The sequence below is a fragment of the Myodes glareolus genome, chromosome 2, assembly GCF_982192425.1.
Source record: "Myodes glareolus chromosome 2, mMyoGla1.1, whole genome shotgun sequence".
NCBI classification, from domain to species: domain Eukaryota; kingdom Metazoa; phylum Chordata; class Mammalia; order Rodentia; family Cricetidae; genus Myodes; species Myodes glareolus.
In genome coordinates this window covers 39,839,750-39,852,971 of record NC_142027.1, presented here as the reverse complement: position 1 = coordinate 39,852,971, position 13,222 = coordinate 39,839,750, and the positions used below count along the sequence as shown (strand labels likewise).

Sequence of the window (13,222 nt, the reverse complement as noted above, 5' to 3'; positions counted from 1 at the left end):
GGGGTCATCTTTGTGAACTCCTGACAATTTTTCTAGTGCTAGGTTTCTTGCTAGCTGCATAATGGGTCCTACAATCAAAATATCTCTTTCTTTTCTCCCCCTCTTTGTGCATCACATTTGCTCATGTTCACCTCCTCACACTCATTCTCTTTCACTCCCACCACCTTTTCTCTTCCCGTACTCCAAATTTTCTCAGGAGATCTTGTCTATTTTCCCTTACTAAGGAGATCCATGTATGTCTCTCTTAGGGTTCTCCTTGTTACCTAGACTTTTTGGTGTCATAGACTATAGGTTGGTTAACCTTCACTTTATATCTAATATCCTCTTATGAGTGAGTACATATCATGTTTGTCACTCTGGGTCTGTGTTACCTCACTCAAGAAGATTTTTTTCTAGTTCCATCCATTTGCATGCAATTTAAAGATGTCATTGATTTTTACTGCTGAGTGGTACTCCATTGTGAAAATGTACCATATTTTCCTTATTCATTCTTTAGTTGAGGGTTATCTAGGTTGTCTTCAGGTTCTGGCTGTTACCAATAAAACTGCTATAAACATGGTCTGTGTGGTACGAGTGTGCAGCCTTTAGGTAAATGCTCAAGAGTGGTATTGCTGGGTCTTGAGGTAGATTGATTGCCAATTTTATGAGACTTACCATACTGACTTCCAAAGAGGCTGTACAAGTTTACATTCCCACCAGCAATGGAGGAGTGTTCCCCTTACTCTACATCCTCTCCAGCATAAGCTATCATTGGTGTTTTCTATTTAGCCATTTTGAAAGGTTTAAGTTGGCATCTCAGATGCATTTTGATTTGTATTTTTCTGATGGCTAAGGATGTTGAGCAGTTCCTTAAGTGTCTTTTTACCATTTGAGAGTCCTCTGTTGAGAACTCTCTGTTTATATCTGTACACCATTTTATAATTGGATTATTTGACGTCTTAATGTTTGATTTCTTGATGTCACCATTTGCAATACCCACAAAAACATATAAAATATCTTGGGGTAATGCTGACCAAAGAAGTGAGAGACTTGTGTAAAAGAAACTTTATTACTTTCAATAAAGAATTTGAAGAAGATATCAGAAAGTTGAAAGATCTGCCATAGGTAAGGCCAACATAATAAAATTGGCAATCTTACTTAAAGCAATCTACAGATTCAATGCAATCCCCATTAAAATCTCAACACAATTCTTCACAGACATCAAAAGAACAATACTCAACTTTATATGGATAAACAAAAAATCCAGGATAGTCAAAACATCCCTGTACAAGAAAGGAGTTTCTGGAGGAATCATCATCCCTGGCTTGAAGCTCTACTATAGACTTATAGTAAGGAATATAGCTTGGTATTGTCATAAAACCACACAGGTGGATCAATGGAATTTAATTGAAGACCCTATTAATAATTAACATACCTATGAACACTTGATTTTTGACAAAGAATATAAAATTATACAATGGAAGAAGGAAAGCATCTTCAACAAATGATGCTGGCATATCTGGATATCAACATGTAGAAGGATGAAGACTCCTGTCTATCACCATGCACAAAACTCAAGTTCAAATGAATCAAATACCTCAACATAAACCCAGACATACAGACCCTCATAGAAGAGAAAGTGGGAAGTAGCCTTGAATTCAAGGGCACAGAAAATTAATATTTCTTATTGTACCTTTTATGGATATAAATCAACATTAAAACATCTTTCTGAAATAGAAACTACGCAGTTACTTATGAGATTGGATTATGTGGTTTATATTCTATTTAAGAGATGGTCTCACTCTGTAGCCTAGGTGACTTAGGTAAGTTGATATTAGCCTCCTCCTTCAGACTCACGAGTGCAAGGCCTACAAACATGAATCACCACATCTAGTTATGAAATATATGATAATGACATCAAATGTATATGTGAAGCCCGAGACTGACAGAATATAGTTTGAATTGTCAAAAAAACTTAAAGTTCCTTTATAAAGTAGTTGATCATCATCCGTAGAAATTTCTTGGTCAGACTTAGGGAAGGCAGAAGCAGGTAACCCACAGATTAAAATGATTTATTTAATAAATTTTAAATATCTAATTTAAGAGCCATAGAAAAAGAACTGTTCACCAAAGACAATTAATTCCTTAAAACATATGTGAAAATGCTTGTGGGGAATATTCTAAGCACATACATGCATCCATCTGAAAATTCAGACAGGTATCAAGAATGAAATATTATTCAGTGTGAAAATAAAAATTAGCTGTTATATCAAGTAAGGACACAGAGAATATAAAAATGCAAGTTAATATTAGCTGAAAAAACAATCAGAAAGAAGAGTATGTGTTGGAAGGAGAGGGCCCACTTACCACCACTTTAGAGTGGTGAAAGCCTCCACTTCGTTATCTCTCATTTTCTCTCCAAAACAAAAATCAAATAACATTATCATTTGTGTGGAAACACTGTGAAGACTTCTCAATGCATATTGGGATAAAATTTAATTTTCTGCTATGATGATTAATTTCCACTGTCAACATGAGTGGATTAAGAAACATCCAGGGGATTAGTGAGATGTCCCTTTGAATATGGGCTTGGGCAGAGAGGATTAACCAAGAATATGGCATGTCCTAAGCATATTAGGCAGCACTGTACAGGATGGGGCTTGAGACTGAAGAAAAGGGGAAAAAAGAAAAAAGCAGATGAGCATCGGCATGTATCTTGGCTTCCTGGCTTCTGACACGATTCTTCCAGCTGCCTCAGGCTCCCATCATTATTCCTTTTGCTCTATGAGAGACTGTACTCCTCAAACTGTGAGACAAAAAATAAAATAAAGAAAAGCCTTTCCTTCCTTTAGTTTTTTTTTCCAAATTTTGCTTGTCTTTGATTTTGTATGTGTGTATAAGGAAGATGGACAGAGGGTGGAAGATATGTTTATATGTGTATCAATGGGCATGTGCACGTGACCATACTTGTGTGGGTGTTAGAGGGTAACCTCTGATGTTGGTCCTCTCCTTCTACGTTAAGATAGAATGGTAGGATCTCCTGTTGTCTGATGCTGTGTACCCAGACTAGCTGGCCTGTAAGCTTCCAAGAATTATCCTGACTTAGTCTTACATTGTGCTGATTACAGACATAGCCATCCCCAGTTTTAAATGGGTTCAGGGACTCTGAAACCAAGTCTTCATGTATACACATCCACTACATCTTTTCCCGAATCCCTTGACATATAATTTGTGACAACAATGGCAAAAGTAAGTAATGCAGCCTCCCATATAGTCATAAGTAATGTGGTAGTTCCATCTGTGTTGCTTGTGTTGATTAAGGAATAAAAAAGCTGCCTTGGGCAGACGGGGCAAAACTTAGGTAGGTGGATAAGATGGAATTGAGTTCTGGGAGGAGAAAAGCAGAGTGAGAGACACAGCATGGATCTGCCTGAGACAGACGCTAAGAATTTTACCCAGTAAGCTACTGCCACATGACAATACACAGATTAATAGTAATGGGTTAAATTAAGATGTAAGGACTAGACAATAAGAAACTAGAACTAATGGGCCAAGCAGTTATTTAATTAATACAGTTTCTGTGTGGCTATTTCGGTGCTAAGCTAGTTGGGTGGCCAGGACCAACAAGCGGTTCCTTCCTCTGCAACAAATATGTGATTCCAGCTATATGACATTGCTCAAAAAGGGTAATGGGCCAAAAAGTAAAATGAATAGTCACTGTCCAGGTGTAAAGGAGAGAAAATGCTGAACAATCAGAGCTAAGGAATAGAAAGTTTTGAACAACTAGAACACAGAGAAATGTTTAGGACAATTAAATCAGTTTGCCTAATTACTATGGTGTGTTCACGTTGTTTTAAATTTTCTGAAACCTATACTGAGTTTGCTGAAGAATGTGTCCAGCACAAGGTAGAAGTCGATGGTGGAGAAGCTCAGGGAGCCTTACCTTTCACTACTGGATTATTAGCTACTGATAGATTTAGGGAAAAGGGAAACCACTGCCATCAGTTTAGTAGCTTCTGATTACTCAACCAGGACCGTTGGAAAGCTCCAGTGCATTGCTTACACAAACAGACACAAACTTGAATCAAAAGTCAAGACAGATAACAATGGGAGAATGTTGATAAGGGTGCAGAAAAAGAATAATTGAATTATTATAGAATATATATATATAATATTTAAATTGCCCATTAAAAGGTTAACAGAAAACAAAGCTTGGCTTGTGAAAGAAGATGGTGAGAGCAGAAAATGAAAGCAGCATCTCATGAAGAGGCTGACATAGATATACACAGAGGAATTTTAATGGAAACTCATAACAAAAAATGCAAAATCTGGCGAGAGATAAATCAATTACAACGTATTTATAGGCTAAGTAATATTCACCCAGTCATCTATCAGAAGGACAGTATCGGTATCCATAACTTACACACTTAGACAATTGCATTTATCTTCCTCAATGAAAATTTCTAAATTTTAAACTTTTTCTACTTGGTAATGTTTTACTTTATTAAATAGATAACCTTTAAAATTCCTTTGTAGTCCTATGTAGGTTACTTGTCTGTCTTTTAATGTTTTTATAACATTATGTTTTACATTCAGATAGGCACTAACATTTGTATGCTATTTATGCAGATGCATATTCATGGATATAGATAGGTAGTCTACTGTGAAACATCACACATAGGCTGACTTGAATTGTTTCTTAACTTCCAGGCTTTTAAAAGTCTGCGTTGGAGCCTATCTAGAAATTTTCTTTATTGATTGGATGTAATTTGTGATTGTGGGGACTATTGCTTATCTGTTCATGTCACTATCCACAAGTTTGATTTATTTATGGTCAGTTCATCTTTACTAAGAATGGTATTCTGTACAATAATAAATTTTAATTATTGACTTACAGGTTAATTGAGTTAGTCTTCCTATATTTTAACAAATTAAGGGAATTTGTCAATTGGTTCATTTTTTCGTTATTAACTGCTGCTTTGTTTTTTTTTTTCAATTTGGTAATGAACATGAAAGTGAGCTGAGCCAAGTTTTCAGTGATGCTTCAGAGTAAAAAGTATAGAATCTTCACTCTTTCCTTCATGCTTCAATCTATCTAACAAATGGGCAGTTCAGTCACATTAACAGTTACAGAAGCACACATAATGTTGGCTGTAATTTAAATATAAATAGGACGTCTGATCTAGGTCTGAACATGCCAGCACTGTGTTAGCTACATTAGCATAGGGCCATTAACTAATGTGACTTTATGTATTCTATGTAGATGGATTTATCCGTCTTTGAGTTCAGAAATACAGGAACCAAATGAGGATGTGAATGTGGTATATGTATATACAAGTATAATAGTTAAAAATCCTTCTAGACACACTTAACAAATTAACATATGCTGATCAGAATAAATTTAAAAATTAAAAATAAATACATTCTGCTTGTATAACAACATTTTCGAACAAGTGAATGTAGTATGTGATTTTGGATAAGGAATTTTTTTTAAAAAAACCTTGATTTTGTATACTCAGTTCTATAAACTAATTTTATATATAATTAACATTTAAAATTCAATTTATTTGTATTCCTGGAAGACACAAATATAAATGGTAATTGAGGTCTATTTACCTACTCAGGGCATTAACAGTTTAATGATACTACATGGAAAAGAATAGCAAAATACCCCTTAAGGCAATAATTACAAAACAAAGTAAATAGAAAAAATACAAATCATCCACTTAAAATATACTAGAAAAAATAGTAATATCATACTTAATGTAAGTATATATAGATATAGTATTTTATATTAGCTTTTATAAACATGAATATGTTATTTTCACTTTTTGTACTTATTTCAGATTTAAAAAGATCTGAAGTATAATTTGTTACATTCTAGATCTTTTATTTAAAAATTTACTTTATTAAACATTTTTTAAATTATTCAAAGTATTTTTACATATTTTCTCATTCATAAATGGTAATTAACACTTGGTAAAAAAACCGTTGAAATATCAATTATATTTCTCCTGAGTACATTATTTATACTTATAGTTATTTAATGTGATCTCTGTTCAAACCATGCTCGTCATTCTTCGTCACCACAATGCACTTTGACATTATTAATGATGGTTCTCTCCACTTTCAAAATGCATGAGATATGAAATTAAGCTTCATATTAGACTTAGACAAAATGCCCTTTCTAGTCCTTTGTTAATTTTTGGCTTCTCTAAGCAGATTTCTCTCCAAATTGGAAAATAATAGCATATCCATAATTGCTACTTTTAATTTTCATTTAGGCCATGTGGATTTTATAAATGACCATGAATTAGTTATAGAAGAAAGAGAATTGCAAAATATACTGCTGTCATTAATATAGTGTATAAGGGAAAGCTTAGAATATTTGGAAAAAATATACAATTTAAAAATTAACTTCATAATTAATAACCTAAAGGAATCTTTAGAATATGAGATTTGTTTTGAAAAATTTGCATAAAAGAACTACATTATGTTTTAATAATCTTTGTGGTATTTAGCACCATCTACATTTCAATCATATTTTTAAAAATCCAAATATTCATTATTGATATTGTTAAAAGTCCAGAAAACAAATTTTAATGTCAACCTAAAATGTGGACTTTTATGGTACTTAATTCTGGGCTCTAAAAGACAAGTTTTCATGAAGAAAAAAAAAACCCTTGTACTTAAAATATATGCTATACATGAATAACCTGTTTTCCTAGAAACTTTTCCAACCTGGCTCATAGGGAGCTGCAGCCTGGCATCCATAGCAGAAGTAACAGCGGGGTCTGGAGAGCTGGTCTCTTCAATGCCTTCTGGAATTTTCCCCCCTTTTAGCAGTGTTGGAAATAGGTCTGGAAAAGCATAGGAAAGCTATATCAAATTTTCCTTAGGAGGTGTTTTCTTGTTCATATTGTTTTGGCAATGTTGCATGGTGAAGGTGCTATATGGTATGACATTTAATATTTATTTTAACTAATGAGTCCTCCATATTCTCCATATTAGAAAAATTTTCAAGATAAAAAGATTTCATTTTATTCATTTAAATTAAGAAAATTTGAAAACTTAATAAATAAGCATCTTTAGAATTACACATACACAGATGCAAATTCTAAAGGAAGCTTACCTAGTTAGGTCATGTTCTTGATACAAACTGAACTATGTTTCAGTATAAATAAGGACTCTAATATTTTATACTTAAAATTTGGGTTTCCAAGAGTATTTAAACATTTATAATCTTTTACAACCTAGTAAATACTAAATTAATTGATTAAGTTATTTCTATAAGTATTACATAAATTTAAAATAATATAAACATAAATGACAGTTAAAATATATTTCCGTGTTAGCCACAAATCAAAATGTCAATAATTGTATTTTAACAATAAATTTAAAATATACTTTAGATCTATACAGCATCCATAATTTGTTAATAAGCATAATTAATTATAACATAATCTATATTTTACTTTGATTTTCCTTAATATTTATTATAAAGCAGGGAATCAAAGTAAAGATGATTTGGTTACATTTTCTAAAAGTGCATAAGGATGTTGTTGGTATTGAAATATGAGATCTATTGAAAAGAAACAAAATATTAAATATGTTTTTTGAGTAGCACTTATTAAAACTGTTACTACTAAGAGCTTAAATGCTGTGTAATTTGTTCATTTCAAGTTATAGAAAACTCAAGAGAACTTTAGGGATCAAAAACTATTCAGATTCATAACATGAATGAAAGTAGACAGAAATTAAAATGATAAAAGTGTTTCTTTTTGATGTTAATGTAATAAAATCAAATAATGATGAATACTTAATTTCATAATCCTGGGAACAAAAGTAATACATTAAAGCTATGACACTTAAATGATTGTTTATTTCTTGGCCTATATTTTCATATTTCCTTTAGCAAAATGATATTTTTATTATTATTATTCTTTTTGATAACCAATTGTCAGTAGCTATTTTAGCTTCAGTTGCCTTTTTTTTCTAGTAATATTCTCTTAGTATATGATTTTACACAATTTTTAACACTTAATTACATTGAAAATACTAAAAAATATTGGAAATATTTAAAATACATCTCTTCCCATTTTTCATATTATTAAAGTAGAGTAAAATTACATTTATACAATACTTAGTATAAACCAGTAAATTAGAAAACTAGTGGGAACATTTTTCCACCTAACAAATCTGAAACTCTAGATTTTATTATTTAAAAATCATAACTAATAAATAAAACAGGCTGAGAAATTAGTTCTGAAAAATAAATTATCACTTATTGAGGTGGTAATTTATAACTAGAATAAAAACCTCAAATGTGTTAATATAAATTCTTGAGTACTATGGTATAATCAGATTTAATCAAAACTTATTATTAAAAACTAAAGCGAAAAAAGGAAGACTAAAACTTCAAAGTAGCAAAATCTGAAAGAGATTGACATTAACCTCCTACTCATTAGAGTTTAAAAAGAAAGCCAAACTTCTGTTCAAAGTAAAATATTCTATTTACTATCAACTATCTTGTCAATCCATTACAAAGCAATTTAAAGAGAAAATAATTTTCATATTTTATTAGAGAAACTCTGTCATTAGCCTATTTTTAGCATGAACAAACATCATTGGGAAAAATGGAATGGTGATTTAATGATAGAAACTTCTATGGTTAAGGTGTTCACAAATACTATGCAGAATTTAGCACTGAACAATCTGGTTGATCTGAGAAGCTGTAGGAAGATGGGTGGTTGGGAAAAAGATGTTTAAAATTCTACATGGGAAATTTTCAACTAATTTTTTGAAATATAAACTTAGGAAGGCCAGAATGTTAAATATCTTTTAAATCTCTAGAGACTAATATTAAAATAGAAAAATGCCAGAGCAGTGTGAAGACTTATAGTTTTTGATCTGTTCAATCTTGATTAAGGTCAGGGAGTTCAAATCTATTATTGCTTCTCAAGGACAAATAACTGGATGTTTGGCCAAAAGTGTGGCTACTAGATGTCTTGCTCCTCAAAAGCCAGACAGCAAGATGTTTTACTTATGGTGTGATTACTATGTGTTTTGAGATGCAAGGAGGTAATTATACTTGCTTCTTTGTATCATGAAAGTTTGTGCCTTCCCCTTTTGTTTGGGGTATATAAGAAATGAGAGTGAAAAACTTGGGGCTTTTTGCTTTTGGTTACAGTAGTCACTGGAAGCCCTCCTGATGCTATCTTCTGTCTCTTGTCTATTTCTTTCGTCAATCCACGCTCCCCTTCTAAGGAATGGAGTGATAAGTCGGGATGCACCCGACAGAGCTGTCTGAACTTTATCAGTATCTCATAAATGTCTGCTCAATGTCTATTTGCAAAAGAAAGCAAGATCTAAAGGACTGAAAGATCAGATAATAGAAGAAACAAAGCAAACCAGGAGAATGCTTTGCTGCTTTAACAACAACCAAAACCTCACTCTATAGGAAAGTTTTCAAAAACTAAACTGTTATTCCTTTGGGTCTGGTCTCTTTAAGAGCTAATCACGCCCACTCCCAGACACTTCTGACCTCCCTCGTAGTCATCTTAACTCTCTCTCTTCTGTCCCCCATCTCTTGGCGTGTGCACATGTGTCTTCTCTGTCTCTAGGTTTTTATGTCTTTATGTTCCTCTATCTCTGCCTCTCTGTCTCTCTGCCTCTTCTTTAAGTAATAAATGTTTAGCTTTATGTATAGCCTTATGTCCATTTACTTGGCCGTCTATCGTATCCAGCTGCCTGCTCTCCGGCCACATGGCGGGACCAGCCTGCCACCCTAGAAATCTTACAGGGACCCATAGCCATCCTTGTCGGACTAGCGGCTGCTCTGCGAGTCTGCCAGGGAATACGCCCGCCTTTTAAAGAACAATATTGGTCTGCAAACATATTATCCTTTTAAAGAACAAAATAAACCAAGCATGCTTGTTTTTCAAATCAATAGTATTTTGTTAATAGTAGCAATGAAAACATTATTCTTTATTATTTATCATTTAATTGAGGTTCTACAGCTGTAATTGATTCTATGGATTGAAGGATTTTTGTCTGCACCCACAGGACAAATTGTGAACTCTATAAATTCTGATTTATAGAGTTTTGGGAGGTGATTAGGTCTTGAAGGTGGATCTTGTTCATGTGGGCATAGATGTCCCTTCCCTTCACATGTTGATCTTCAGCTGTTGTATGGAGGAGTTACTGGATCATAAAGGTGTTTTCTTCACGAACAACTTAATTTATTGATGAGTTCATAGGTTATTAAAAGGATGGTTTGTATCATGTCCTTTGGATTTTCTTTCTCCCCCCACTTTATTTCTCTCCTTAAATATACCTTGATGAAGGCATCTTTTCACCTGACAATAAAATGGAAGCTTTAAAACTATGAGACAAACAGATACTTCCCTTTCTTGAGCTGTTTTTCTCAGGTATTCTATCACACTGATATAAAAGAGATACAACTCTATATGAAACAAATTAGTACCCATATAAAGGAGTCTTCAGACACTCACTTGTCCTTTCTACCTTGAGAGGACACAGTGAAAGTCAGGCTCATGAACAATGAGAAGATTCTGACCTGTCACCAAAATCTACCAGTTCATGGATCTTTTTATGTCTCAAAAGATCCATAAAACAGGTATACTTATATATTAATCTACCCAGTTGGTGAATTTGTTATATCATTCTGTAGAAAATAGCACAGGTACTATAGCAAGAATACATTGGTAAATTGGCAAATGCTTGTTCCTTTTCTTTTGGGGACAGCATACACAAGTAGTAACTGATAGAAGCAACCATCAAACATTACAAGCAAAACTGTAACTAATTTAAAGAAATAATTTTATTGTTTTGGAATTTCAAATATTCATGTTTTGATAAAACTTTCCCCCTCTTAATCGCCCCCATAACTTCCTCAATTGTCTCTCCTCATCAATTTACCTCTCCACTTCATATGTCCTTCTTAAATCTCTGAGTCCATTTAGCAACATCAGTATGTGTATGAGTGTAGATGTGTAGTCTAAAAGGAATGGCATTCCTGAAGAAAATTTCTCTCTTCCCTGCCCAAGTTGCCATTGATTACCAAGAGCCCCTCATCTAGGATGGAACCTCATGATCCTCCACCCACTATGCTGCCATGCTGGTTTGGCTGGCTCGATCTTGTGCTGGACTATACATGTAATTACAGCCACTGTGATCTCATGTATGCAATTGTCATGCTGTGCCCAGAAAGCATTGTCAATACAATAGTCCCCAACTCTCGTGACTCTCATAATCTGCTGATTCTTCCCTGATGATTCCCAAGTAAAGGTAGCTTTCTTAAACAGAGCATGAAATGGTATTTGGAGGAAGGTAGGGTGTTCTAAGCAAAAGTCCAAACAAAAACTAACATAAGGGTTATAAGCAAGTTCATAAACAGTGATGCACATAGAAAAGCCTACAGAATAATTTAGGACACACACAGTTGGCTGACTTTAAAGTTTCAAGATTCCTAACAACAGTTGCAGTCAACTGATGATCAACAGATTTACATGAAGGTTGAAACTAGCTTCTATTTAAGTGTCAAAAAATAATTTAGTAATAGAGCAGGTACAGAAAAAAAATCTTTATAAAAAAGATTATTTGGTGAAACAATTCATGAAAACCTGAGAAAATGGAACACTTAGTATGGTTGTACTGGGCTGAGGTTTAACCTTCACCTAGTTATATCGTGAGCATGGGGTCTCCACATAATAGAATTGGGACCCGCATAGAAGGACCTCAAGGAACTTGAAGACTGGGAAAGGAAATTTCATGTAATACAATTCACTCTTCTTTCCCAAATAGAATCTAATGTCTCTAGTGTAAGAGGTGGAAAGCTAGGAGCACGAACAATAAGATGAGCTGAAAGTTTCAATGTCTTTGATTACTTTTTGGATAATAAGAAGTTGGATTCCCTGGGTTTCCCAGCACATAGCAGATAAGGTTGCGGTGGTTCTGGAAAGCCTGCCACAGATAGGGGAGTGTAAAATAGCACTGCCCCACACATCACTCTTACGTGACTCAAACTGTATATATACCAAGTGACAACAGAAACAAATTAAACCAAGGAACTAATTAAAGATTTCAGCATGCAAACCAGAGGGAGATAAGAATTTGAAGTACAAATTAAAGTTTCAAGAAGCTTTAAAAAAACTCCTTGTTTTCAACTGAAATTCACAAGAAACCTGGGTTCAGAATAAAATCATACCTGCATATGAAAGTTTGAATAAAATTATACATGCATATGAAAGTTTTGTTCCTAAAATCAAGTACAAAACTGAATATGCTAACACCCCTACCATAGCCCAAATGTACACTTCTAAAAATCAGCCATCTGCAAAATATCTAAAATGACAAAATACAGGTTAAATACAGTAACCATATTCCACTGTACAGTAACAAGTCAATACTAAGAAATGAAGGAAAATGCAGCCAAAGACAAAGAAAAAATATGACCTTTGAAGTTAATAAAAATAATATAGATGTTGAGGGTTTTTCTAATGGACTTAAAATGACAACGATAAATCTGTTAAGCAATCCACAAAATAAAGTACTCCCCCCCCCCAAATAAACCAAATTCTAGAACAGAAAAATTATCTGTTATGGATTACCATTAGTTAAAATAAAAAACACAAAAATACAACAGAAGAACAGAGTTAATAAATCTGAAACAAAAATAATGAAGTTGATCCTCCCTGAAATATACAGTGAGAGAAAAAAGTGATCAAATAACCAAAAAGTAAAGCATCCATGACCTGGCCCTTACATACAGCTGTTTGTGACAACAGCTGGAAAAGAGACCAAATTGAGATGTAAATATTTTTAACAATGCACACATTTCATGAATTTTCATCACAGGTAAATCCATATTTAGCAAATATAAATAAAAATAATATAACTTTGTTTTAAAATTATGGACTTGAGTGCGTAGAATTACAGATAATATTCCTTTGCCGTAAGACCAAATTAAAATTACTGAGTTACCTTTCAGATGCTGAAATAAATAGTAAAGTTACTGGAAGAGTGGGTTGTTATTAATGGATGTGTGAGTCTACAAAGTCAAATTTTAAAAAATAGATTGCCTATAAGATACCAATAGAAAATTGTTGTTCTAAGGAAGCAAATTCAAATTATGATGCATTTTCCCATTTTACATAGCTTTTAAAACAGCATTTTTGGCATAGACTAACCATTTTGGGATGGTTTAGATACTAAATTGCCC

General features: G+C 33.3%; 1 protein-coding gene across 2 annotated transcripts in view; it reads right to left on the bottom strand.

The window, feature by feature from the left end:
• The window catches only part of Epha6 (EPH receptor A6), a 917,499-nt gene that overhangs the window by 806,168 nt on the left and 98,109 nt on the right, over positions 1-13,222 (bottom strand). Inside the window, exon 3 of one of the 2 annotated variants that reach the window (XM_085685660.2) lies at positions 6,721-6,839. The exons of the other annotated variant lie outside the window; for it this stretch is intronic. Coding sequence (XP_085541786.2) covers positions 6,721-6,839 — 119 coding nt within the window. The remainder of the gene's footprint in view (positions 1-6,720; positions 6,840-13,222) is intronic. 2 annotated transcript variants of the gene reach the window in all.